General features: G+C 34.1%; 1 protein-coding gene across 1 annotated transcript in view; it reads left to right on the forward strand.

Moving 5' to 3' along the window:
- PPIP5K2 (diphosphoinositol pentakisphosphate kinase 2) overlaps positions 1-27,573 on the forward strand; it is a 47,671-nt gene extending 20,098 nt beyond the window's left edge. Inside the window, exons 11-32 of the mRNA XM_054518200.1 lie at positions 219-305; positions 1,286-1,361; positions 1,444-1,553; positions 2,626-2,711; positions 3,336-3,461; positions 3,576-3,697; positions 5,134-5,316; positions 7,228-7,369; positions 7,927-8,150; positions 9,707-9,834; positions 10,019-10,133; positions 11,395-11,502; positions 11,585-11,701; positions 12,268-12,441; positions 14,815-14,988; positions 16,206-16,275; positions 18,315-18,434; positions 19,300-19,362; positions 21,053-21,112; positions 23,157-23,288; positions 24,833-24,961; positions 25,577-27,573. Coding sequence (XP_054374175.1) covers positions 219-305; positions 1,286-1,361; positions 1,444-1,553; positions 2,626-2,711; positions 3,336-3,461; positions 3,576-3,697; positions 5,134-5,316; positions 7,228-7,369; positions 7,927-8,150; positions 9,707-9,834; positions 10,019-10,133; positions 11,395-11,502; positions 11,585-11,701; positions 12,268-12,441; positions 14,815-14,988; positions 16,206-16,275; positions 18,315-18,434; positions 19,300-19,362; positions 21,053-21,112; positions 23,157-23,288; positions 24,833-24,961; positions 25,577-25,680 — 2,650 coding nt within the window. The 3' untranslated portion in view covers positions 25,681-27,573. The remainder of the gene's footprint in view (positions 1-218; positions 306-1,285; positions 1,362-1,443; positions 1,554-2,625; positions 2,712-3,335; positions 3,462-3,575; positions 3,698-5,133; positions 5,317-7,227; positions 7,370-7,926; positions 8,151-9,706; positions 9,835-10,018; positions 10,134-11,394; positions 11,503-11,584; positions 11,702-12,267; positions 12,442-14,814; positions 14,989-16,205; positions 16,276-18,314; positions 18,435-19,299; positions 19,363-21,052; positions 21,113-23,156; positions 23,289-24,832; positions 24,962-25,576) is intronic.
- Positions 27,574-27,894: the final 321 nt, after the last annotated feature.

The raw sequence follows: 27,894 nt of genomic DNA on the forward strand, positions 1-27,894 counted from the left end.
TAGATATTCTATAGTTACTAAAGTCTTAAAATCAGTTTTTATATTTTATACCTGACATCATTTTCAGTTAACCTTATATTTTTGCATATATTTCCATCACTTCTGTAGTTAATGTCAAATGACTACAACTTTTTCAATTGTCTTGATTGTAGTTGGTTTAATATTAAATAAAAGACCCTTGTGTACAGACTTGTGAAATACAACCCTTGAAATTTCAGGATGGAGCTTAGATGTGTTATAGCTGTAATACGCCATGGGGATCGAACACCAAAGCAAAAAATGAAAATGGAAGTAAAACATCAGAGGTAAAGAGAATCTTGGTAAAAGTTATTTCCCATATTTTAGAGTATAGGATTTTGGGGCTAAGGAAGCAGTGAATTGACCAGGAATTGCACAATTGCAAGTTGTTTTTTGTTTTTGTTATCCTCTAAATCTAACAGTTTTAGATACTACAAATAATTGCAAGTATGCACCTCTCTTTCTGACAGGACTGTCAACTTACTTGTGCAGATTTCCTTCAACACATGCTGTGCCTTGTGTCCTGTTTGATTTTATGGAAAATGCATTTGTGTCTATAAATGTCTTTATTAAATATTCTCTGCTGCATTATTTTATTAAAAATAATGCAGCAGAGAATATTTCTGGTTCTGCATTAGACTATGGTTTCTGCCTTCTGCTTTTTATCATAACTATTTTGATATGCGATGTGATATTACTTTTTCTAGTAATTTTTGGCAAAGTTTAATGACTCTAAATTTCTGGTAGATAGCATCTTTATGTGGCATTCATAAGACAACTTACATAATTGACCTGGAACTAGGTGGAGTTTCAGTAAAAAGGAATTATTTCTTTTGGGACTAGATTCTTGCATTCAGGGCATGCTGAAGAAGAGTAGGACTGCTCATTTGCTGGTTTTGGTCCCTACTTCTGTTCAGGATCATTCTTGAAGATTGGTATTGATATAGCTGCATATTCAAATAATATATCATTCAAATATATAGAATATAATCTTTTTTTTTTTTTAATACTTAGCAAGTCAATGAATCAGCTTTTGACTAAGTCACTTTTGGTGCTCTTGTTTCCCTAATACATTGAAAACTTTCTGGGAAGATGGGATTTGAATAACCCATTGGGTTTTGGGTTAGACCTCTGTACTACAAGTTTTAACCTAATTTTCAAATACTGTAAAGGTACTAATTTTAGATCTCTTCAAGAATCTCTTGTTCAAGTAGTAGTAATTTATTTTATTAATGGAATTTTTAAGTTATTTTTCTTTATCTTAAAGATTTTTTGATCTCTTTGAAAAATGTGATGGATATAAATCTGGAAAACTGAAACTGAAAAAACCAAAACAGTTGCAGGCAAGTTTCTTTATTTTTTTACTGTAATATTTTGTAAGTAGAATCTATTTATTTAATTAAATCTTATGTTTCCTTCCTTTAGGAAGTACTTGATATAGCAAGGCAGCTCCTTGTAGAACTTGGGCAAAACAATGATTCTGAAATTGAAGAAAGTAAAGCAAAACTTGAACAGCTAAAGACTGTGTTAGAAATGTAAGTATCTAATTTTCAGGCTTCATAGCAATGAAGTTATATCTGCTGTTTTGACTTGTTCTACCAGTTACTGTGTGGATTGCAGTGTTATCAAACACATAATAATATAATAATTCAAGCACAATGTTTTTGAAGAGAAGGGATGTCATGTTTTTCAAACATGTTTTTTCATCACTCTGGTTTTTTTCTTCTTGACTTTTTCATTTACCTTATTGCTGTATCTAGCGTCTCAGTATACATTCAAAAAGACAAGGTTACTTTTGTTGATGTTGATTTTGTCTTGCCTGTTTTTAAACTGAAAATACTTGTAAGCAGGGTCTGCTTCTTGTAGTATGTCATAATGACATCTGATAAAGCCAGTAAGAACTGTCACCATGCTTACTTGTCTATTTACAGCAAACTCCGAGGATTGAAGATAAATAAGTCTTTGTATACTAAGTCTGAAATACTTAGTAACAACAAAAAAAAAACCTTTAAAACCCCAACAAAGTAAAGAAAACAACAGAAACAAAAGGCTTCAAGGTTTATTAAAGATCTGGCATATTAGACTGTGGAAATGGTAATAGGAATTTTTAATTTAAAAAATATCAGGGAACAGACAATAATTATTGAAATTTATAATAATTGTTTTAAATACTGAATTTTGCTTGAGAACTTAATGGGACTATAAAACCAGTAGCCATCTACACTGTGAGACCAGTTTCTAGATACTGATAGCCACTGTAGTTTTGGATCTGAATAGATAAATTACTTGTGCCATGTCCAATACTGCTTGTTGTTGGCAGGGGGGGAGGAGGGGGGTTCCAGTTTTATGTTCAGTGTTGTAAAAGGTAGAATTAAATAGTATTTTAAGATGTTTCATTACAGCATAGTTGTTACTTCTGCTAATTCTATGCTTGTTGAATTAATGTTTATTCTAAGGACTGCTTCAATAAATGTTGGTCAAATGCACAAATCATTGACCAACAGAGAATTATTATATCCTCTTATAGGATTTTGGCAGTTTTGGAGGAAGATAATTAAAATGTTTCTCTTCCTCTTCTCTCCTCATTTTTCCCTGTTCCTGCTTAAGGTATGGGCATTTTTCAGGCATAAATCGCAAAGTTCAGTTAACATATCTTCCTCATGGCTGCCCTAAGACTTCCAGTGAAGAGGAAGGTATTGTATTACTTTTGTAGCTAACCACTTAATATTATGTGTATATAAATAGTCATGGACTACTGATATAACATGTCTTGATGTGAAAAAGAGGGAATATTCTGTTTTGAAAGAATGTATAGTTAGCAGATATTCACAGTATTTTAATCTGCTGAATTGTGCACCTAAAACTCTGTAGTAAACTTCTCTTCTAACCCTGCTCTTGTGCAGCAGAAGAATAACATGAAAAGAAACTTCAGTGATTCACCAAAATGGTTTTTGAGCCAGTATAAGAAAATCTCACTCAACAATTACTATCTTTAAAACATTTACAAATTGTAGGGTATTTAGCATCCAATTTGTTTTAATTTTTCTGTCTTGATTTACTTTTTGCTTCAGATTCATGATAAATATTTTTCACATATATTCTCTTTATAGTTTTATTATTTCAGTTGTCTCTATTTCAAGTGCCCATTTAGTTCACCAGGTCAATATGTCCTTAATGTTAGAATACTATTAAAGATTCATAATGTTGAAGAGGTCCTTTGATGAAGCTTCTCATAGACCAAAAACTTTTTGTTAATTAGGAAAAAAAAAATTAACAATATACTTAAATACTAAGCTTTTCTCCCTGTGTAAAATTAGATAATAGAAGAAATGAGCCATCCCTGCTTCTGGTTCTAAAATGGGGAGGAGAGTTGACCCCTGCAGGCAGGGTTCAAGCAGAGGAGCTTGGAAGAGCTTTCAGGTGTATGTATCCAGGTGGACAAGGTAAAAAGAAAATTATCATAATAATTTTCAAAAAAAATCAATTGAGTGTCGTAAATCACTTTTGAAGATAATCAAGTGCAAGATGAGAGTTTGAGCAAAATGTTTATTTGGTAGGAGATTATGCTGGATTTCCTGGATGTGGATTACTTAGATTACATAGCACTTACCGACATGATCTCAAAATCTATGCTTCTGATGAGGGACGAGTTCAGATGACTGCAGCAGCTTTTGCAAAGGTACAATGTGAAGTGGTATTTTCATTTCTAAAATTCTGATATTCTCAGGTTTGTGTTTTCTTTTGAAGTCTGGGAGAGATGTACAGTTTATTAGAAAAAGGTATTTTCAAAGAGTGTGAAATAGTGTCAAATAATGTGCCAAATATTTGAAGTTCTTTGAGCAGATGAAGACAGTTTTTAATTAAAAAGCCCTGTCTGAGGCACTTTGGTCTTCTTCTCCGTAAGATTCTGTGAACAAGCTGCTCTCACAAGTGAACTGTCTGCTCACTTGAAATCCTGGGCTCTAATGCAAGTATTTGTCTTCTTTATTTCTCCATGGATCTGTTATAACATCAGATTTCAATTACCAAGACTGCCATCTACCTTTACGTTCCTGACACTTGTGAGTATCAGGTCCAGGGCAATGCCTGTGCTTAATAGCTCATCAGTGACCTCTGTGAAAGAATTTTCCTAGGCGTTTTCTAGAAATCTTGCTTGCTTGTCCCCTGCAATATTGCCATAGAGGTACCAGGGCTGAGAGTATTCTTGGAAAAAAGGCCTGCAATTAGGTGGCTTTCTCCACTTGTCTTAAGAAGGTTTCATCCATTTCCCCTTTTAAATTGGGGGATCTGTAATAGAGGCCTACCATGATACTGTGATATCTAAAAGCTTCCAAAAGGTCCTAGAGTTACAGCAAAAGTCCATTCATGTCACTATTCTACAGTATCTCTCTAATGTGAATTAACTTAAAAGGAAGTCTGAAGACTTGTAGAGCTTGTCTTCTATTTGTTTCTATGCTGCATATGTTTGTACAGAAATATTTCAACCATCTGACCTGCTTTCCCTTGGTCAGCAGGCTTGAAGAGACACCACACCATTTCCCTTCTTTATTCCAGAGCCCTTCCATTGCCAGAAAAGTCACAAAAGTTTCCAGCCTTCTTCATTTTGGAATTCTCCATTCCCCCCTTGTTCAAGGCCTTTGATTGTCCTGTGACTCACATGGCTTGGGGTTTTGCCTCTGTAGCGTCTCTGTAAGACCCTACCTATCTGCTGTTTATCCTGCCAGATACTATTTGGTTTGCAAACCCTTCCCGTAGCTCCTCTCTGGTAACACAAGTCCTTGAGCAAAGGATGTCACCCACTAGTCAGGCAGCTCTTGTTTCCAGCGTCAGGGAGAGGGCACCTGCACTCCCTACAATCCAAGACCCGAAGAGCTGGTGTTGGGGAACATTGTCTGTGGCATGTCACCATCACTGTTGCACCATCTGTATCAATCATGCAGACTAGCAGTATATAGGGACCCATTTCTCTGTAAGTATAGGCATTGTGCCCTTGTTTATCTAACCTACAGCCAAGTGAGACCATCTTGAATTTAAATTTGTTTTGGGCATTCTTTCAAAGATATTTATTTTTTCATCTTCATCTATTTGCCTGAATAATGGTATTGTTTGTTTCAGGGATTACTGGCTTTAGAAGGAGAGCTGACTCCTATTCTTGTCCAGATGGTAAAAAGTGCTAATATGAATGGTCTGTTGGACAGTGACAGTGATTCTTTAAGCAGCTGTCAACATCGTGTTAAAGCAAGGCTCCATGAAATTCTCCAGAGAGACAGAGAATTTACTGCTGATGACTATGATAAGGTTAGTGTACTATTAGTTTCCCATTAAATAAAATAACTATGAAAATCCCTGTGCAAAAGTACTAGGCAGTGATTTTATGTATCTGTTTTGCAAAATGTTTTGCATGCTTGCAAATAGTTTGAAGTGCAAAGGTGGCTGTACTAATTGTGGCTGTAGATATTTCATCCTGCAATTTTGGTAATCAGAATAGCTACAAACTTTGAAGTAGAAATGAACAGGGATCTCGCTTGTAAACCTTTTTCACTGTTCCATTAAAATATTTTAATTATTGAAGGAATGACATTATATTGTTTGTGTTTTTTCTAATCATTACTTTGACAGTGTGTGGTGTAACACTGCTGCAGTTGTTTCAATCACTGATCCATGGCAAGGTCTTTTTTTTTACTTAGAATATTAAGATACTGAAAACCAGTAGAATACTTTCAGTGAAATGAAATATCTCATTAACATGCTAAATTAGCACGTAGTAATATAGTTTATGTTGCCTTAGTACAGACCATGTCATTGTTTCTGGTTTTAAATGTATTGTTTGTTATAGTAAAGAACTTCTTTATCTTTCAATTGCTTGTCTCTATACTCTATCTCATATAACAACTAAATACAAGTCCTCAAATGAGGTTTAAGTTTAAACTGCTATTTTTGAAAAATTACTGAGAGCAAATTAATTAAGAATAATATACCCTGCATGTATATACCCTGTGGATTCATTTAAATACATAAAGTATCATGCAAACCACTCCTAGCAGTGGATTCAACAGTAATTGGAAAATGCAAGGATTTATTGGTGTCTGTTACATAGATAAAAGGTTTAAAATTGGCTAGAACTAATAGAGTGCCTTTTCTGTCACTGAGTTACTAACTTTTGGGATTATAAGGCAATAAAAACTTGGGGGGCGTTCATTTATTTGTGGAGGTTTTTTAATTTACTTGTGATTTGGGAAAATTGTCTGGGGTTTATTCCTGTGCATTCCTCCCTATTATGTATAAGTAATCAATTTTTTTATTTACTTCATAATAGGGAGATAGGAACTGCTTAGTGTTAGGTAGAGAGCAGAAGTTTTCCACATCCAAATTACTCTATCCATTTCAGGAAATTGAGGAAAGTTCAGATAAGTGTGTGTTTTGTGTATAAATTACTGTTTCATGTCATTGGTCACTTTGAATTCTTCAGACTTTTCTGAATAAATGAGGCTAAGCCTCACATGTACATTGATTATATTGTTTTAGTGACACTCACCTCATTGGTGATAGTTTGTAGCTTTTACCATTTCTATAAGTCATTCAGTTCTGAAGAATATCTCATATGTTGTAGCTATATGTGCATTTAAAGGCTTTCTTTTTGTGTTTGTGTCCTGCAGTCCTGTAGAAACAAAAACCTATGACAGGAACAGCCAAACTTTTTTTTAAGTTACCAGTTAGTATTGTGAATCTGGTTCCTATAGAGCAAAAAAATATTTTGTGAGGCATGTAGCTTAATGACAACATTTCTAACAGAATTTACTTTTGTAAGCTTTTGAATACAGAAGTTACTTGAAAGGAAGATATGGAAGCTTGCTAAGTATATACGAAGTTTTAAACATCTTCCCAATTTTCCTGTCGTGGAATAAAAGAAATGGTTTTACAAGTTCTTGCAGTTACTCACATTTACTGCATAGAATTACTTGCTCTATGAATTTCTTATAACCTTTGAATCTCTAGTAAATGGTACCATGTTTTGGTGAATCTTCTTAATGCCTCAAAGGTAATAGATAGTTGATAAATTATTAAAAATGTTCATAGCAACATTGAGTTGCTATGAACTCATTGCTTGAGTTCTTTTTCTCCAGTATTTGGTATCTTTGACATGTTTCATCTTATCTCACCATCAAATCTAGTCTGTTCATTTAATTTTATGTTTATCTCAAATTGCAGCTCACTCCATCTGGAAGCATCTCACTGATAAAATCAATGCAGGTTATTAAAAATCCTGTAAAGACATGTGACAAGGTCTATTATTTGATACAGAGTTTGACTTCTCAGATCAGGCAGAGAATGGAAGACCCAAAGTCTGCAGGTACTGAAACATTTTTGTGCTTGTATTTAGTTTCTCTAGTTAACATACATGAAGGAGAATTGTAATGTAACTTCTACACTAAACTTACTTTTAGCAGAACATCAGTCAACCAATGATTAAGTTTTTTCACTGTCTGATTTCATATGCTTAGTTTTGAAATAAAAAGCATGAGGAACATGTGGTTGTATTGCAGGTAAGGGCTCTTTGGTGTTCAGAAATTCCAATGTTTGCAGAAATTCTTGTCTTAGTTATTTGAAACTCAGCATTCCACAAAAGTAATAAGAAAAATTGATGGTACTAAAGCTAATTTATATAGGTACATCTTATATTTAAGGGCCAGTGGTGCATTTCTGCAGCAATGTGTTTTACTATCATAGTGGAGCTATGTAATTGTGATGCTTTCAGCACTAAAATTTATTTTATGCCCTGCTGTCCCTTCTTCTTAATAGTAACTTATTTTGATCCCTCTGTAATTCAGTTGTTACTACTATGTAATTAAAATGTCCTTTTGTTACTTGGATGGCCTTAATTACTTATAAAAGATATACATCTTCCAGATATTCAGCTGTACCACAGTGAAACTCTAGAACTGATGCTGCGCAGGTGGGCCAAGCTGGAAAAAGACTTCAAAACAAAAAATGGAAGATACGATATTAGCAAAATTCCTGATATTTATGACTGTATAAAATATGATGTACAACACAATGGATCCTTAAAATTAGAAAACACAATGGAATTATATAGACTTTCAAAGGCTTTAGCTGACATTGTGATTCCTCAGGTAAGCATTTTCAGTTATTAAATAGAAGAAAGTGTAGAATAAATGCTTTTTTAAATTTTCGTGAAAATGTCTACTTTGTATTTTCTTTTGAAACTCCCACATTTTGCAATAATAGAAGCCTTTAACATTATCTCGTATTTTTCAGCAGCAAGCTGACTGGGATTTTTTGGAAAAATTTGATTCATAATTAATCTGTGTTCAGGATGAATTTTTCTAGAAATTTAGGGTGTGAACATGCCTCCTTCCTTACAGCAGTGTATTAAATTAAAAGGGTTCATCTTCACCATTCATCATAGATTTAACAGTTGCCTTTGTGAATAACTATGTTTTCTTAAGTTGCTTTTAATTTCATTTCTACAATTTATGGAAATTTAATTTTTGGGCTCTTTCCAAATGACGATGTTAATCCTAATCTATGCAATTTAACTAATTTCAAACAATTTTAATTTAAAAAGATCTTTCTGCTTTTTCATAATTGTAAGAGTCCATGATGTGAATGTACGCATTAAATTTCATAGACTTTCAGGCCAGAAATAGACATGTTAAACTTACATGCTCTGTAAGCTGTTAAACTTTGTTTAGCTCTAAAATCTTGGAGGTGGCAAGTCATGAAATTGATTTGTGATAGCAGGACAGAACAGACTAAAGCTTTCCCCAAGTGTCCCTGCAGTTACAGAACAGTGTTGTAAGAGGTGCTTACCCATATTGTATGCAGCATTTGAAGGAAGTTCTTCCTCCCCCATCTCTCAAACTCCTTGACATGAAAGACAAAAATAGTAGTGATGCTTAGAATGCATTGTTGTGTGTAGGTCTATTAAGCTGAAATTTTGAATAGAAAATTAGAGAAGAGCAGGTAAAAATGAGGACACATACTGAAGGAAGAAAAACAAAGAAAACTTTATAGCCTACATAATGCAAAGGAACAGTGCTTGTGTTACTCTCTAGGGTAAGAAGAAGATCCATTCTAACTTTCATACCATGGGCAGCACAGAGTATGAAGCTCCTGGATGAACATACTTTTAAATATTGATGATATTACAACATTTAATATCACCAGTAATTTCTGAGTTGTACATAAATATAATTTCTGTGATTATTTGACATGAATGGAAGTCTCTGGGGTGGTTTACTCCGAACTAAGGTAGACATACGAAATATATCTCTTTAGTGACTGTTAAAAAGAAAGGAAAAAAAAAAAGAAATTAGAAAACACAACATTTTGGGGACAGGATAGGAGATGGAGATGGTGACAAGAAGGCAGAATGCTTCCATAGATATTATGGTTAAGAAGAAGAGCTTTATCATACCAGAAGGTAAATCCACTTCTTTGATTTAACAAATGAAGGAAAACTTTTTGTCTATATCAAGTCAAACAGCAAAAAGGCAAATTGCTTGTTAGTTGAAGCTACATCACTAATCATAAGTAGTAAAAATGTTAAATGGTTTGTAGCCAGAGCAAACTAATAGATGACTAATTTGCTTTAATATAGAAGCTTTGAATTAGAAGGCATATTAATCTTTAACTGAATTTTAAAAGTCAGTTTGTTTTTACACAGGAATATGGTATTTCAAAAGCTGAGAAATTGGAGATTGCCAAAGGTTACTGCACTCCTCTAGTCAGGAAAATTCGTTCTGACCTTCAGAGAACTCAAGATGATGACACTGTAAATAAGCTTCACCCTCTGTAAGCCAGTTACTTCTTTACATGGTTACATTAATTACCATAAAAATTAGAGCTATTCTGTAGGTTTCAAATTTGAAGAATCTTCTTAGCTCACGGAAATTAGAAAATATAATTTTTTTTAACAGCTATTTTAAAAATAAGGGCACATCTTATCATAGTCTAATAACATTTTCTTCTTTTTAAGCTACTCCAGGGGTGTTATGTCCCCAGAACGCCATGTTCGTACCCGGCTGTATTTCACCAGTGAGAGTCACGTCCACTCTCTGTTATCCACCCTTCGTTATGGTGCCTTATGTGATGTAAGTTTCTCTGTTGAAGCCCTGATATTTTGAGAGGAACCTGAATCTTCCTCTGACTGTTTTGAAACATTAAGTGTCTTTGAAATTTATCACATGTTTTCAAACACTTTATTTTCTATTACTTATGCAGAAACATACTGCAAATTGCACATTAATTAGCATGTTAATTTCCATCAATGTAATGCTGTGTTCCGTTGGCTGTAGGTGTTAGAATCACAAATAGATGTGGAAAGGCCAGATACTTCTTTTTTGTCTTCTGTTGTCACCAATAATTCTTTCAACTTTTATTCTCAAGTTATGATTAAGGGTTCTCTTGAATTTACTTTTGCACTGGCTTACTATTTTTGTCCATTGACATATTGTCAAAACATCCCTACCTAATTTCAAGACTGCTCATAGAGTACAAAGTTTCTCGTGTACAGTGAATTTTCTTACTTTCCTGTACTGTTATAGAATACTACAAAGGTGGTGCATTATCTCCATCTGATAGTCTTTGACACTGAAAAAGACAAGGTTTCCAGATTCAGAAATTACTTAAACTAAGCTCTTGGAGTAGATACATACAGCACCACATCTGCTTGTAAGATACCTTTTGACTTATACACTGCTTTTCAAATTGTCATATTGACATACTTGCTTCTGGTAATGGATGACTAAACTCAGTGATGGCAAAAGCACTTATAAATCTCTGTGACATGCTACAACAGGTGCACTCCAATTTTAAGTCTGATGAACTCTTAAGGTGGGGTTACTAAATGGTTTCTTTGCTACAGCATGAAAAAGGTGACTGTTCATCTAAGTAGTTTGTGATGTGACGGTTGCACCTCTTCTATATACTAGAAAGCTTTGTTTACTCTGTTTGGCTGATATCTCTGTTAGTGTAATATCTAAAAACATTTTTCACAATATATTAGCTGAAATGAATTTATTGCAATATTAGCAGTTCTCATCAGAAGAATTGAAAACAGTGCCTCTGTCTACATATCATAATTAGCGAAAAAGCATGAAAGACACACTGAAATAGCATGAAAAGTTTGCTCTTCACTTTTCAGTCATTTGATCAGCAATTTTAAGTCACTCATGGAGGTTCATAATTAGTTTTTTTCGTTTTACCTCTGCATTTTCCTTAACTATGATGAGCTTTGCACTTCTGCTATGAAAATCTGTGTAAATGGGGGAAAAGTGAAATCATCACTTTTAAAAAAAATCATTTTTAAAGAAAATAGCTGAGTTTTACTTGTTGATTTTTTTTCTCAATAAGGAATCAAAAGATGAACAATGGAAACGAGCTATGGATTACTTAAATGTGGTCAATGAACTCAATTACATGACACAGATTGTTATCATGCTCTATGAGGATCCAAACAAGGTATTTAAAAATGGATAAATATCTTCAGAAATTAGTAGTGCTGAGCTATTTGTTAAAGTATAAGCCTATTATTTTACTTCAGGAACTTTCTTCAGAAGAACGTTTTCATGTAGAGCTGCATTTCAGTCCAGGAGCGAAAGGCTGTGAAGAAGATAAAAATTTACCATCTGGATATGGATACAGACCTGCCTCCAGAGAGGTAATAATTATGCTTTTCTACAAAGCAAAACTTAGATTTTTTTGGATATGGACATACCTAAAATAAACACTTTAAAATTGTTATGTAAAAAATACAAGTGTGGGTTTTTCTTTTGGTAGAAAAACATGCAGTAAATATAAGTAGTCCCAATATTTTCTATTTTGAATGGGCACTGAGGTGAAGGACACAGACAATTTGAATGTTCTAAAGTTTTGCCAGAATTTTTACTATAAATACAAAATATTCTAAGTGATATCAACATCAGAGTGTCACATGAATAATATTCTGGGAACTGGAAGATATATTTAATAAAGTAGTATGGCATGTTTATGAATACATATTGTTGAGGAAGGATTGATATTTTCCAAGATACATGGTCAGGTAAGTGGAGTTATAACTGCTTTTTGAGAAAGGAATGTGAGCAAAGCAAAATATGTGATTTACATCTTGTATTTTTAAAATCAGCCTGTTTTACCTTTATGTGGCACATTTATTTAATAGCCACTTGTGTCTACATGTTTGAAGGTGTGCATAAAAATTAAGAATGAATTATGTATTTTCTGTAGAATGAAGGCTCAAAGAAAACATCTCATAGAAATGATAGTGATGAGGAAGTACATGCTCCTAAACGAGATGAAACGGATCGATCAGTAGTGATGTTCAAGCCAATGGTATCAGACCCAATTCACATACACAGAAAGTCACCCCTTCCAAGATCCAGGAAGATTGGTTCTGTTGAAGTAAGTGTTTGTGTTCCAGATAATTTCTGTCAAAGATACTAACTTTTGCTTGCTTTTAAAAAAACAAAACCAAATGTCATTCTGCTTTTGATTATACAGAACCAGCATGATACATCTCACAGAAGGTTTGCCCTTACTCAGTGGGAAATCCTCCATGGCAATAATTCCTCTGAAGGGATGCTTTTTTTAATTATTATTGTGATAAGACTTACTTCCTTTTTTTTTAAGCTATTTTAGAAAAGTTGATATTTGAAATGAAGAGTCTTTCAGTCTAAACCTACATCTACAAACTAACAAACGTTGCTTTTCTATTCATCCTTACAAGAGAGCTACTACTGGGAATTGAGCAAACTTTCAGGGTGATTGTGCTGAAAGGCAGCAGAGGTATTAGGGTGGATGGGGAGGTGCAGAACATGAGACCTCTTCTGCTGTATTTGCTGTCATGTGGAGTGAAAGTGACTCCACTTGTCAAGCTTTTGAAGGTAAGAAAGATAAAGTGGAAGCTTTCTTTTTAAGTGACTGGCATTTGTTCATGAATTCTGTAGGTAACATCTTGAACAATATAGTTTGCTGTGTTGTAAGCCATGACATCTAGGTGTGCTTCACAGATATGGCTTAATGTCACAGAGGTGGGGTGTATGCACAGCTGTATCACTGATACCATTGGGATGGTTGAGTGGAAATTCAGATGGTACATAGAAGCACTTCTGTGATATTAATGCTAGAAGCAGACTAACAGCATCTTATTGCCTCATTTTCAGTTGCTTAAAACCATCAGAAATGAAGATTCATACCAAAAGCTTTTTCTTTCATGTTTGTGGTGGGAATGAATTGTCTGTATGCAGTAAAAGTATTACAGATTTGGAAATCACTTGGTTATTGACAGTATGGAGAGAAAAAGTTGCATGATTCCCTTCTGTAAGGATATCTGTATAACTTTACATGGCTTCCATAAATTAACAGACATAATAAATGTTAATGTCTTACATTTTCTATTACCAAGTTTTTTCATAAACAAATGCTCACAACATCAATATTTTTGATTTTTAAAAGCTGTTTTTTGCAATGATCATGCAAACTCCCCTCCTAGCTATGAGTTCACTTATGCACAGCTTAAAAGTCTATAGCTTCAGACTTTCAACCATTTTCATAAACTATATGGAAGTTAACTTTCGCAAGATATCAGAAGCACAAACTGCCAGATTCTGACTGTGCAGATAATATATGTTAAAATGGGATGTGTTTCAGCATTCAGAGCTTGCTTATTTCCTGGAAGGAAATAGCCAATTTAGAGAAAACATACAGTGTAGACCTTATACTTCTTATAAGTAATATAGAAAGTTCCATCTGGCCTACTGAAATCTGCAAAACTAGTATTTGGAATATTTAAACTAAACAGTATTTTGGATCAATTTTAAAAAGTCACTGCAACTTAAACTGCAACTGCCTTGAACTTTTTTCTTTTTTTTTTCCTTTTTTTTCTTTTCCCCTGCCCCCTCTCCCCCCTTTTTTTTTCCTCCTGTAAGACAATTCTGTTTTCACCTATGTCCGTTAATTTGAAAGGACACTGTCAAGTGTGAGATTATATGTAAATTTTAATCTGGATTATAGTCAGCAATATTTACAGAAGGAATGCAACTGTGACTGAGTCATGAAAAGAAAAAAGCTGAGTTATAGTGGTAAAACAGGAATGTAAAACTCATTGACATTGGGAAGCAAACTGTATTAAAAAGAATGTTATTGCTAATGATAGGTAATGATGTAGATATGGGGGGGGGGGTGCTTAGCCTGACACTCCCTTGAAGTCCTGATAAGGTGTCCAGCATCAGATAACTTTTAGGACATTTTTAAGTTTGGAAAACTACTACCAGTCAATTTGGTGCTACTATCAGTAAGTCAGCTGTAAAGTCTCAAAAGAAATTCTTAAATTTAAATTTAAGCATTCAGATAAGCTTATAGACTAGAAATGGAAACTATTAAGTAATAAATAGGAAAGTTTAATGTACTTAGGAGGGGAAAAATTATTAAACAGTATGTCAAGGGTAACAGAAGTTCTGCTTCCAACATATGAAAAATTCTTAAAATTATGAATCAATTATTGATAACAAATGTTTTCTCTCATATCTAATATTAGTCTACTAGAAATTTGATTGAAGTGTTGTAGTAAAGGATATAGTTATGAAGATACAAGAGTGAAACTGATAACTTTCTAATATAGCATTATTACTCTTCGCTCTTCGCTGTTTGGTAGTTTTAAAGGTAGTATGTAAAAGGGTGCAAGCAGATTGGGTTTTTTTTCTTTTCTGTTCATTTGGCTCTGTTGAATCTAACTTTGCATGCTTTGCTGTTTTTTGCCCCCTTTCTCACTTCCAGGAAGAGAGCCCCCTGAGTGTGTCTAGCCCAGAGTGTATTGGTACCTGGCTGCATTACACCAGTGGTGTGGGTACTGGGCGTCGAAGACGCAGATCAGGGGAACAAATCACTTCTTCCCCTGTCTCCCCTAAATCACTGGCTTTCACATCCAGTATTTTTGGCTCATGGCAACAGGTTTTTAAACTTTACTTCATTAAACATTTTATGCATTCCAAGCAACAACTGTCTTTAAGGACATCTAATCCCTTGTTACGGATTATGTTTCAAGCAATACCTTACACTTTTTAAAATTACGTGCCAAGAATGTTTGGGGGGAAAAGACCAAGTGCATGTTTTTCCACTGAATGTGTTACACGCTTTCATAAACATTTGGTTTCTTTATAGGAATTGCAAATGTTACCACAGCAAAAAAGACTTAGTGTACTTCCTAATGAAAGAGAATTATGCTTTGGTTTAGTTGTCCTTTAAGACTTTAAAACCAGCATTGCTTAATTTGGTGGTAGGTAAATTAAAAAAATATAATAATTGCAACCGATTCAATTTAAAATAATTTATTTGGTACTTCATGTTGCTATTCAAGACTTGTTTTGCATATATCATATTTTCAGTGGCCTGGTATTAACTATTGCGGGGAAAAATCTCTAGCACTAATAATTCTTGCCATCTATATCTGAAGGTATCTGAAACTCCCAACACGGTACATCATCCATTGACTCATACAATATTTTGAAGATTGCTTATTGTAATGGGGGGTGAGGGAAAAGCAGGGAAAAAAAGAAACAGTAAATGTTTTGGAAGTACCAGTGAAGATCTAAAGCTATTCAGAATGTCAAGATATTGTTTACATGTAGGACAATGGATGGTGTTCTGTAACCATATCCTATTAGTTTGAAAATTTTCATGATTTATTGTAGAAAATTCTGAAATTATGTACACTGGAAAAGTTTATATCAGCAAAGGCTGTGAGCATCTGAAGATTATACTGATTGAGCCTGTGCATGGTCAGTGATTGTATGGTGTCCTCAATAGCTTGTCTGTCTTTCCTTCCCTCCCCTCCTTTTTTCAATACAGGCGCAGTTTAGGAAAGTGCCTTTGGTAAAATGAAATAAAATGTCTCAAATGTTTGTTCTCATATTAGTCTTGGTCTGCGTCCTTCCTCATTCTGAATGCTTGCTTTGCACCACTTCATTGCAAGGAACTCATATGTGAAATGGACTCCCTTCAGAAGGGGATATTGCATGATCTCTCATGTTTCCTTTACATATTTTTACTAACACTTATCATACAGCTTATTAACACCTGTCTGTCTGAAACAGGCTGCTGTATCAAGTTAAATGGATGTTTCATGCTGCTGTTCTACTTTCCCTTATTTTTCTTTTTCTTACATCCAGGTCCTATCAGAAAGCAATACTAACTTAAGAACACCAAGAACTATTCTGGAACAAAAGCAGAGTGGTCTAGGTATGTGCCTACAGTTGAAACTTTGTTTGATGTTATCAGCTTTTCATCTGCCTGCTGTTCTCTATAGTTGTATATTCTTTGAATAGCTTTTTTGTTAACAGGACCCAATAGTACTTGTTATTAATAACATATGCTGAGTGTCGGCCTACAGACTGGACAATTTTTTTTGCAACAAAATTTTAAAATAAGTTATAACTGAAAAGAACAAATTGTTTGACACCCTTCATACTATTGATTTTGTACTGCTCACAACAGTTACACAGGATTGTTTTTAACATAAAGCAGAATTTTAAGATAATGTAGTTTCTGATTGAGCTTTTGGATTTTGCAAGAATATTATAGATTAAAGCAGCCTGCTCTGGAAACCATTAAAACACTTTTCTTTAAAATTTCTGTTTCCTATTGTTGGCAATTGATGAAAGTGAAGATACTTTTCTGAGGGGAGGGGCATAGGGAACAAACATAAAGTTTCTTGATAATATATGGGGTTTTGCACATACTCCTCTCCTAAAATTAATTTCTTCCTTTCAGCATTAGTATGAATCATGCTATAATTCAAAGGCTTCTTTAAAATTCTCTTAATTCAAGTGGTGCTTTTCTATTGCTTTATTAAAATAGGTGTACACATGATCCACATGCAAAAAAAAAATGAAATCATGCACTGCTGTAAATCAATATTGCTTTTTTTTCTGTGTCTTTTCATGGGAAATAATAAGTATAAATAACTGCATCACCTAGATGCATAAACTTAGAAGTAGCTTTTCCTTTATTTGCAAAGATATGGGGTTTTTGTATGTCTAATCTTTCTGTGGTACTTTTCTTCCCATTATATTTTTCCCATAGCAAAATGCATACAATCAGGTGCTCTTGTTTATTGAAGTCCTGGATTTTATTATGTGCTTGTTTAAGTTAAATGAATATTCTTTTGTGTGACACAATATGGCTTGTGGAAGTTGATGGATTTCCATGTAGATTAAGGTATTATATTTGTTGTGAAAGGCTTTTGCCACAGACCAGGCACCAGTGTATTTTGGCTGATTGGTCACATGTGCTAGTAATGTTTCCCCTCATTGGACTGTTATAAGTAATGAAAGGAAGTATTGCTGGTTTTCAAAAAAAACCCCTGTCATTACTTATCTAAAATGTAAAAGATAACTTCTGAGTGAAAAAATGTTTCTCCTTTCAACTAGTAGTAAAATGTAAAGGAAAAAACTTGCAACTTTTTTTCCCATTTTGTTCATTGTTATATGTAAGTTTCATTAATGGTTGATGATTACAAAAGTTATTTTTATATTTTTATCTGTGGCTGTCAGTGATTTGTTTAAATTCCCATTCTAGTGGCAGGAATGCATGATTGTAACGAAGTACTGTCACTTGCATGGAGCTGTGCAAAAGTCTTCTCAGGAAAGAAAGTCAAGTTAAACTTGATGAAACTTTCAGGTTTTTTCAGTTTGTAGCATTGTTAATAATGGTAGCTGAAATATGAATAGAGTATTTCCAATTTAAGATTTTGTTGAGGTTAGAATTATTTCCACATGCTAAGTCTGTGGAACTTCATAGCAGCCTGTCATCTCAAAGGTTGATTTGGATGAAAGCAATGAGCAGCATTTTTCCAGTTTATATTTGTTTCAGGAATACAGGTATTCAAATACACAACTTTCAATTCATCATCATCATCAATCATTATCATCATCATCTTCATTTTGTTTTGTTGTTTTGTTTATGTTTACATTGATGCTAACTGGTAACTTTTTTTTACCAAAAGTGAAAACAGGACAAGAACTCATTTTGTTAAAGCCAGTCCTCTCTTTGCACATATATCAGAGTGTGCTGTTTCATGAGTAGAAGCACAATAAATTATGATAGTTTCAGCCTACAAGTCCCACTCTGACATTACAAGCATATTGTGAACCTGTCCAAGGCACTGCCAAAAGCTGCCTTTTGTGTGGTAAGAGCCATGTGCTTGCATGCTGCATGCATCCCCAATGTGAATGGACGAACACCTGGTTGTTGTATGTATTTTCTCTAACTCCCATCAGGGTCTCACTGTGCGGGCCTGTTTAGCACCTCAGTGCTCGGGGGTTCTTCAAGTGCACCTAACCTACAGGATTATGCTCGTACGCATCGTAAAAAGCTGACTTCTTCTGGCTTCATAGATGGTATGTGCACACTCTAGCACATGCACGCACTACCCATGTGCCACATTGAACTTCTAAAGATTTTAATGGAATCCTAGAATCTTTGGCCTTAGTATTAATTTTATGAGTTTCTATTGCTTCTTTATTGCCCATAGCTTGCTTATGTTTAACTTAATAGCATAGTTAATTCTTGTTTGTCTTGAATTGAACACCAGATCATAGACTTGTAATGTGCGCCAGGAGATTCCAGGAAGTGCATTTTTTAAGTAAACTGAAAGTTTTGTTTTTAAATTCTTTAATAATTTTAAACTCTGTTTTTTATCACTGCTAATTGATCTTGAATTTAAATTATTTGGAGCATATACAAGGAATGAAGTTATAAACTAATAAGTTAAATACTGATGGTGAAAATTTTAGGATTCCTGACTTTTTTTTCGTGGGGTTTGGATTACAAAGGAGCAGGAGATTCTCAGTTTTGGATAATCTGGCATAGAGAAGAAACTCGCTCACTAGATTTCACAATGTAAAGATACCAAAGCACACCTTCATAACTCTGAGGTGAAACAGTATTCATGCTGTTTTCCCCCCCACTTCACTTCTCAGTATTCAACTCTAACCTGCATAACCTTGTATGCCAGAATCACGAGCTCATTCTGCTTGTTTTCATATACGTCATTACACATCTGGTAGTTACCAACAATCCAAATTTTCTTCTTTTTAACATCTACTTAGATTTTAGCCCTTTTCTTGAGTCCCTTCTGCATGCCACTCACTTCTAATACCGTCTCATCTTTTCTATTTTCCTTTCTTCTTCCTTTTCTATTTTAAAATCTCTCACTTTTGGTAGCTGTTACAAATTTCAGGTACCTGTTTTTCTCTTTCTCAGACACCACACGCGGTTCTGCTGTTAAAAGGTTTTCTATCTCATTTGCTCGACACCCAACCAATGGTACGTTTTGCTTTTATTTTAAAAACAAAATCAAAAACAAAAGGTTTCTTGCTTCATCCCTTTTATTTTTATTTCAAATACGGGGTGTACAGTATCATCCAGCCGTCTGTTGTTCCTAACTTCAAGCACAATTCCAAATATATTTGTAATCATTAGATATCCTAAATACTTTCTTTACCATTCATTAGTATAAATACAACATCAAAATTCATTACTTAGAAAAATCTGCGAAAAAAAATTAGGTACTACTGTTAATCATGATCTCTCTAATAAATTATTCTCCTGAAGTTCTTGTGTGATCAGACTGTATGGTACAAGATACAGACAATGAAATCTGATCTTATTAAACATACACTTCTTGATAGCTGCTGTTTCTTCTTTGTCTTTCTCCTGCTGAGCTGATTCTCTGAGCCTGCCCATTCTAAAATAAGTCACTGAATTGACAGCTGGAGTTTATGACTATCTTCTTGAAGTGATGCTAAATTACAAAAACTAAAGCAGAAGCTTTGGTTCTGTTCCTGCTAAATTGCTATATTTTTTATGGGACAAAAATTTATTTTACCTTATCATACTTCTCTGTTCATCAGATGTGCAAATTACTTAAATATTGCACTAAAAATCACAGCAAGAGAGCTGTGACTTCTTGAGCAGCATTGACCTCTTGAGCTTCAAGAGTGAGAGTTAACTGTCTTCAGTTTGCAAAATTTCTCGTTTAACACACAGGACAGAGGTATGTCTTTTTCTTCCTCAGCAAAATATTTTGCGCCTCCCTTTCTACATGACTGAATAGGCCCCAAATATATTCAGGACCAACTGGACCTGAATGTAGCTTTTCCAGATTTCTTCACTGCAGTTTTAAAATGTGCATGACTGCTGGCTAAGTTCAGTGATTGTGATATTGAAACTGCAGTGGAAATCATCAGTATTTTCATGTTAGATTCAAAATATATTTGCTTAGGAAAAAAGTTTAAAAAAAAAGACTTGAGTTTTTGTTTAGCCTTGCTTAGAAGCAGAGTTGTATTTTGTTACATTCATTTTAAATCTATAGTGGCTTTTTTGCACTGCAGTGCTTTATAAAGGAAAACTGTAGTAAGGCTAAATTTCTTTTTAAGACTGTGTTTGGTCTAAAATGACAAATCTAATGTTTTATCTCAAATAGAAAAGTCAGAAGTCCATTTTTTATGTTAGAACTCAAACCAAACAATACTCCCAAAACATACAAGGTCAGAGAGTAAGAACTGCATTTCAGAATCTGTGGCTAATAATAGAATTACCTTTTGTTCCATTAAGTCACTTTTTGTGATTCTATTCTTTAAAAAAAAAGGATCTAAATAGCTTTTATCGATCACACTTACTGTTCTGATTCATGTAATGCAGTAGTTTTGCTACACATCTTTGACAAGATTAATGCATGCAGTATGAGTTCCTATGAACCCTAAGTATATTGCAGTTTCCAGGGGTTCTCTACTAACATAACACCCTATTATGTTGTTTCGTCTGTCCTTTGGACTATCATTTTAATTATCCTTGTCCCTTTCACTCTGTTTTTTTCTTACTTTTATGTTGTTATCACACCCTCTTAACTCATTTCAGACTACCCCCACTCCCCCCACCCCATCTTTAGTTCAAGGAACATGGTGAAACAAGTATCTTCTGAAAGTGCTATACCTTATTTTCTGGGCCTCTGCAGAACACCGACACCTCTTTAGGTGCTGGTCCATTTCCTCTGTGGAATTTCTAGGCTCCAGTGGTATGTCTCTACAGTTTTTGAATCTTAAGACAGCAGGGATGGCTTTTTGAGATGCTGCGTTAACCCTTTCATTGGCTTGCCTTTTGATGTTTTAAGAATAAATACAGGCAAAAATCAAAGGCTGTTAGTGTACAGGAAATTGCCTTCTTAAAGGGATACTGTTGGGCTTTTTCATCATGAAATTTAAAACTTTTTTCTTATACCATCAGATAATATTTGTCAGAAAATATTCAAATAAAACACGACACGTAGAATTCCCAATTATGTTTTAAGCCATATCCCTTAGAAATAAAGATACTACAGTGACATTCTGGGATATGACTAGCTGACAGCAGAACTGTCAAAACTTAATGAAAAAATTTGGAGGGGAAATTTCTAAAACAAGACAATTTTATTTCTTTTTTCTTTTAAAGTGCATTTTGGAATTCCTCTCTGGTTCTCTATAACATGCAGTATAACAATAATAGTTATTAAAAAGTTAACCTGACATTGTCACACTTCATTAATTGCAAAATTAGAAAGAAAGAATTTTCATTCAAGTGATAGGAACTTTTCTGTCAGGGAAAAGAGAAATCTTACATTTTACTGTAAGGCAACGAAAGGGTTTGCGCTTTACATGCATGCATATAGCTATGTAGGATATTAATATGTATGGTAAGCATCTTAGTGCTTACACTGAAGGCTAGCTAATGACTTTATAAAAGAATTGAAATTAATTGTATGGTGGTGTTTCTTTTGTACACAAAACTCCAATTTTCATGAAATGGAATATTTTGTTTATAATTTAAGTGAAGCTGACATAAGTCTACCTCAGTTGGTTGAATATCTGTAGCAATGGCCCCCAAAATTTGAATATGGCCAAGGTGGGTCTAAATATAAGTATAGACATTTGGGGGTTGAAATCTTTCTTCTTTATGCATAGTACTGATGGAGAGTGAATGGACAACACTGGATATCACAGGAACATTGTTGCTTATTATTTTATGGGAAAGAACAGTTCCCAGTCATGTTATCTCTAATAAATGTACCTTGAACTGAAATTCTAAACATTATTTCATTCACTATGGCTTCTTCATTTAATTGTCTTAGAAGAAATTTACAGTATTGAATTGCAAAGTTGTAATGTTACACAGCTGTATGTTGAAAACACTAATGGACATGTTTTCCTCTTCTGAAATTCAACTGGATGAAACGCTGTTTATTGAGTTACCAAACTTGAATCACTTTAGAGGACTGCAAATTTTTTTTAGCCAAAGTGTTTAAACACTTTTTAGTCTGTTAGTAATATGGATATGCATGGTTAGTGTATGATCAAGACTAACATAGAAAAGCAAAGTCCAATAAATTTTTAGATTTTTGGGTTGCTTTACTTACCTGTTCCAATATATGAAACTTCTAGTCTTTCAATACTGTTTTTAAATGCATAAAGGTAGGTGTACATCTGTCTCAGAAAGTGAAAGTGTGTAACCTCAAGATATAAAAATGCTAACAGTGGTTTTCCTTTGATATTAAAGGCAACAGTTTATTTTCACAGAATACTGAAGATGACAGAACATGAGTTCTGCAAATTTATTTCTTGGAAGATACAGCATTTTTAGCTCTTGTCTGCTAACAAAATAGCTATCCTCCTTTCTTGCATGAATGAATTACCTATTTAGTCTTGTGCCAGGTACTAGAATGATTAGGATAAATAACTATCTTTTCCTGCCTTTTTTTTTTTTTAGTGATCTGCTAAATTTGTCTTAAAGGGAGATTATCTTTCATGAACTGATTTGGGAGTAGGGCACAGTTCTCATGTTGGAATAATTTATGTCTACATGGGTACTTCATGTGTACACGGGACTTGTATCCCATGTATTGTATCTTTAGCTGGAAACTGGCTCATCTTGTTCCAACTCCTGTAATATTTAATTTCCAAGATTTCGAGAAGCTTATGCTTGCACGTGCTCATGTAAACTAAGCCTTTTTTATCATGCATTAATGCAGTACGTTAAATCCTGTCTTATGTTTGGAAATCTCTTTTTTTATTATTTTTTTATTTTAGGTTTTGAACTGTATTCGATGGTGCCTTCTATTTGTCCTTTGGAAACTCTACACAATTCCTTGTCTCTGAAGCAGGTGGATGAATTTCTTGCTTCTGTTGCTGCACCATCAAGGGAAAATCTACAGGAGACATGTACTGGTTATAATTTGTAATTATGTTAATTTTAAATTCTTAACTGTTGTTTAGTTAATCTTTGCAGTGTTTGCATCTAGCAAGTAAATTTGTTAAAAAAAAAAAAAGGATACTGCTTTTGAAGAAAATGAAAATGTATATAAACCATAATTTTACATTTTGCAGTATCCTTTTGTGGGTATGGACATATATAATTCATTGAAGTAGCATCTCTGTTGGCTGAGGTAGTAAATTAAGGATTTAATGAAATCATAGTTAGTTTATTTCCTTTATTATTATATTGACTTCTCTATACTGTCCATACTCAGCTGGATTACAGGTAATGCTTTTCAGGGAGCATGCAGCATTCCCAGCTTTATACTGTAATGTTGCACTATCAGTAACCTCAGCAGAATAGTGTTGCATTTACACTTAAAACTTCATTATTTCCTGTTTCTTTCAGTATTACTTGGGGTTTCACCTGTAGAGTGCTTTACAATTACTTAGCTTTTTAGCAGTTTGTGCTGCGTTTAAAGTTCAGGTGATCTTGAAAGGAAATACAGCTGAATTCTATCCATGTGCATGTGTCTGGGAAATGATTTCCCGTTGTGATTCTAGTGCTGTGTCTTTGGAAATGGTTAAAGTTAGGTCAGATTTACCACATAATAGGATGTGTCAGGTGATTGAAAATCATTCTTCCTAAGGAAGTGTCTAAAGACTTATGCTTTGATTAAGAAAGAAACTTGTACTGTTTCCTATCAAAGTACTGATACAACAGTATTCTACCTGTTTGGACTTAACCCTTTTTTCTACTACAGGATTTTTCAATTTTCCCCCATTATTTTATACAGTTTAGATTTTAATCAGCAGCTTATTTGATAGGGTAGGCCTCCTATATTTGAGAAAGAGTATAAGCAATTTTAAGAAAATTGATGTAACTGAAAAAGAGCTCAGAGAGGTTTGTAAGTATATGAAAATTCTCAGCTACTTAAAATGTCTTTTTATACTGGTTAGGAATTCTGTGTGTCTTCAATATCAGTTCAGAATTGAGAGTATACAAGATGAAGAAATATTGAAAAACAAAATGTGTCATACTTCTAGCATATGGTTGTCACCTTTCTACCAAGCAGTGATTGGAAAATAGACCTGAGACAATTAAAGTCATAGATGTTTAGTTCTCCTGCTTTCCTGTACTAGAGATTAAAGCATTGTGTGCACTTTTTATAGACATATTGGACTTAAACCTATTCAGGTGCAATCTTCCTAACCTATGAGAAATAGCATGAATGCTTTTTGCCTTCTTCTGGCAAGGCACCTATTACTGAAATTCTGCCTTAACAGCATGAACTTATTGTGTTGCTTTGTGTTGTAAAAAAGAGATTTTAAGATTTGTCTTTCATATTGTAAGGGTTTGATACTTGAGTCAAAAATTGGTGGCTGGTTGTATAAATGTGGTATCTATTTTGCTGGATGGATACACAGTCCTGTGGCTACAGTTTTTGACATCTGGTTTAGGTCAGAATATTTTTATTATTAATGATTTCTTTTTCCCCCCATCATTTCAGCTACTCCAACTTACATGATGCCCCTTTCAGGAAGGAAAATTTCTTTAAATACATTTACCCCTGCAAAAATTCAACCAACTCCACTTGAAACTTTGCCTGAAAGGCTAGTGGTGGAGAAACTAACCTTATGTAAGTAAATTCTGTCAAAGGCAGAGTGACTAACTTGATTATTTCCAGCAGTATAATTCTTCCTTACATATTACACGATTTCATAGGACAGATTTTCTTAACATTCCCTACATAAGTAGAATCTTTTTGTGGGTCAGTGAGAACTCAGTAGCATTGCACAAATAACTTTAACAGTAAAACTGTGTTAATAGTTACTTTCTCTTATCCTCTGAATTGTTTCATTTTCTATGGCCTGAAGTTCATGAGCTTTGGTTTTGAAGTATGACAGCTATCTCCAAGTAAGACAAATTTATTTCTTTAAATGGCTAAATTTCTAAGATGTTTTCTGAACACCTAATGTAGAGCTCTGTGACTCTGTTCTGACTAAAGCTGCCGATAACATGATGATGCATTCAATCATTAGTATGTTCAGTCTGAACTGTTGGCCCGCTACACTGTCTGCCCTTGGATGGTTGTGCTGTTTAGAGACCAAATTTCACTTGGATTTCTGATTTCATTAGATAGTGTAGCTTGTTTGTTTCTGAGCTAGATAACATGCATTTTTCTTGCCTTTCTGCTTTTTAGCATGGATATTAAGTGTAAAATCTAATACATCTTTTCTCTCTATCTGTACAGCTACCCTTGGATGTCCTGTTAATGTATCTAATATTAAACCATCTCTTGAAGAGGCCTCAGTAGATGCAGAACTTTGTGGTGAAACTCCTTCTGAGAAGAAATGATCAGACAAAACTGGAAACAACTTCTTAAACGGTTCTTTAGTGTGCATTCAAGCAAGTTACGGAGATGTCAAAAGCCATTCATGTTTGCATCTCCAATTCATAGTGCACTTAAAAATCTTTATACATTGTTAACTAATGTGCACAGTATTTACATCAAGCATCTTTTCTCATTTTCTAAATATACTTATCAGTTTGATGAATGTCACAGCTTTTAATGGAAAAGCTGCACATGAATCTTTTCTGTGTCTTCAAGTATCTACTGTAAACATGTACAAAAACAAGATGGTATATAGTACAGTGGCTTTGTTGTTGTCACTGTAATGAAAGCATTGTCTGTTGTCATTATAAACTTCTATTTTCAGGAGTTTATAATCTCCCTGTGAATTTCTCCTGTGTGCTGAAACAGAACACACATCTTGGCTTTTTTTTTTTAATTTAACTACATTTCCAAAGAGATGTCTTTTCCCTGGTTTGGAGATAAGCAGATATTTTCTGCATTTTAATTATATTATATTATATATGCTGCAATAATTAGGCATGATGGAGTGAGTTCGTGTATCAGCACTTTTGACTACTCTTTTTCCTTTTACATCAGACCTGTAACATTCAAATCTACCTTCTTGTTTATTGTTTAGTACACATGCTTGTATACAGATATCTGTATATCATCCAGACATAAAACTGTCTTTTATATCTGTAAACTATCTTTTATCAAAATCTTCTTTTGCTTACTAAAAAAGACAGTTTTATTTTCCTTGCCATGTGTTTCTAGAAAAAGGTGATACTAAAAAGCAGGTTTTGTAGAATGAGAAATGTTACAGCTGGTCTGCTACTAGGTTTATTCTGAAAATTGTAAATATTCCTCCTATGATTTATTGTCATCCTTTCAGCACAGAGAGAGACTGTGGACTACGAGAACTCAGTGCATACTGTTGCAAAATACTCAGGATTCGTCATGGCCTGGGAATTTTCATACCTCCCTCCTTCTAAGCTACTGGTTGACAGCAACTCTCAAAAAAACCCCCCACAAACAAAAAAAAACAAACCAACCAACCAAAAAACCACCAACAAACAAACAAAAAACCAACCAAACAAAAAACACCAAAAACCAAACAAAAAAAACCACCCAAAACAACCCAGAAAAAACCCACAAAACAAAAATAAGAAAAAAAAATAAACATTTTATGAGATGTAAGAAGCAGTTGGTGGAACATGGAGTTATGGTGTTATTTAGAATAATTATCCAATCTAAACAATTTTTGTATGGTGTATATCTAAATTGGTGGAACATGGAGTTATGGTGTTATTTAGAATAATTATCCAATCTAAACAATTTTTGTAGTTTTTTTCTGAGGCATGAAAAATTACTGGGTTATCAGTACCCCACATGTATGAAAATACAGACCACTTCTTTAAGTTCAAGTGGCTGAGTAGTAAGAATGGACTTCATAACTACAAGTTAGGTAATTCCTTTCATGTTTAAGCTGCAGAAGACAGCTTATGAGTAAAATGTTTAAGTAGGGCTCTTACTTGTCTCCAGAGCCAGTGCAAGCTGCACTAGTTACATTCACTAGTTACTATTTACATTCACTTCATCACAGGGTCTTTTTTCAGTGTTTACCATATATGAAATGGCTTCAGCAGATGATTTCTAGTAATGCTGATTCAATACCAAAAATATTAAGGGTTTCACAGCTATATACTTCAAGCATTTCATTTTCCGTAGTGTAATTGTGTTATTTACAATGTTGGTCTTGCATACAACTGAATGTACCCTTGTTTACCATTTAAAAAGAAAACCTAAAAATTTAAGTATATGTATCATTCCAGTCAACCAAAGCTGTGGCATAACTTTTTTTATGTGCTTCTAAATAAAATCAAGGTCACTGGCAACTTCTCTCTATTGTATGTTCTTTTAAAAGCACCGTGAAGTATAGTGAGTAGCTGACAAAGTCATCTCAGTGGAAAACAATCTACATATACGCCAATAATTTACAAATAAGCCAGAATTACTCTTGGTGGTAAGGATGTGGCATAAAAGAAATGCTGGTATCATTTTATACTGAAATCACTCCTCAAAAAGATAAGCAGCAGTCACACATTCTGCAGTACTTTGTCATTCTCCAGAATGATAGTATCAAATACATGACCACTGTGAGTGCTCTTCTACTTGCTGTTGAGACTGACAATAGGACACAATGTGGACTGTACAGG

Source organism: Molothrus ater (assembly GCF_012460135.2).
Source record: "Molothrus ater isolate BHLD 08-10-18 breed brown headed cowbird chromosome Z unlocalized genomic scaffold, BPBGC_Mater_1.1 matZ_random_MA35, whole genome shotgun sequence".
Classification (NCBI taxonomy): Eukaryota; Metazoa; Chordata; class Aves; order Passeriformes; family Icteridae; genus Molothrus; species Molothrus ater.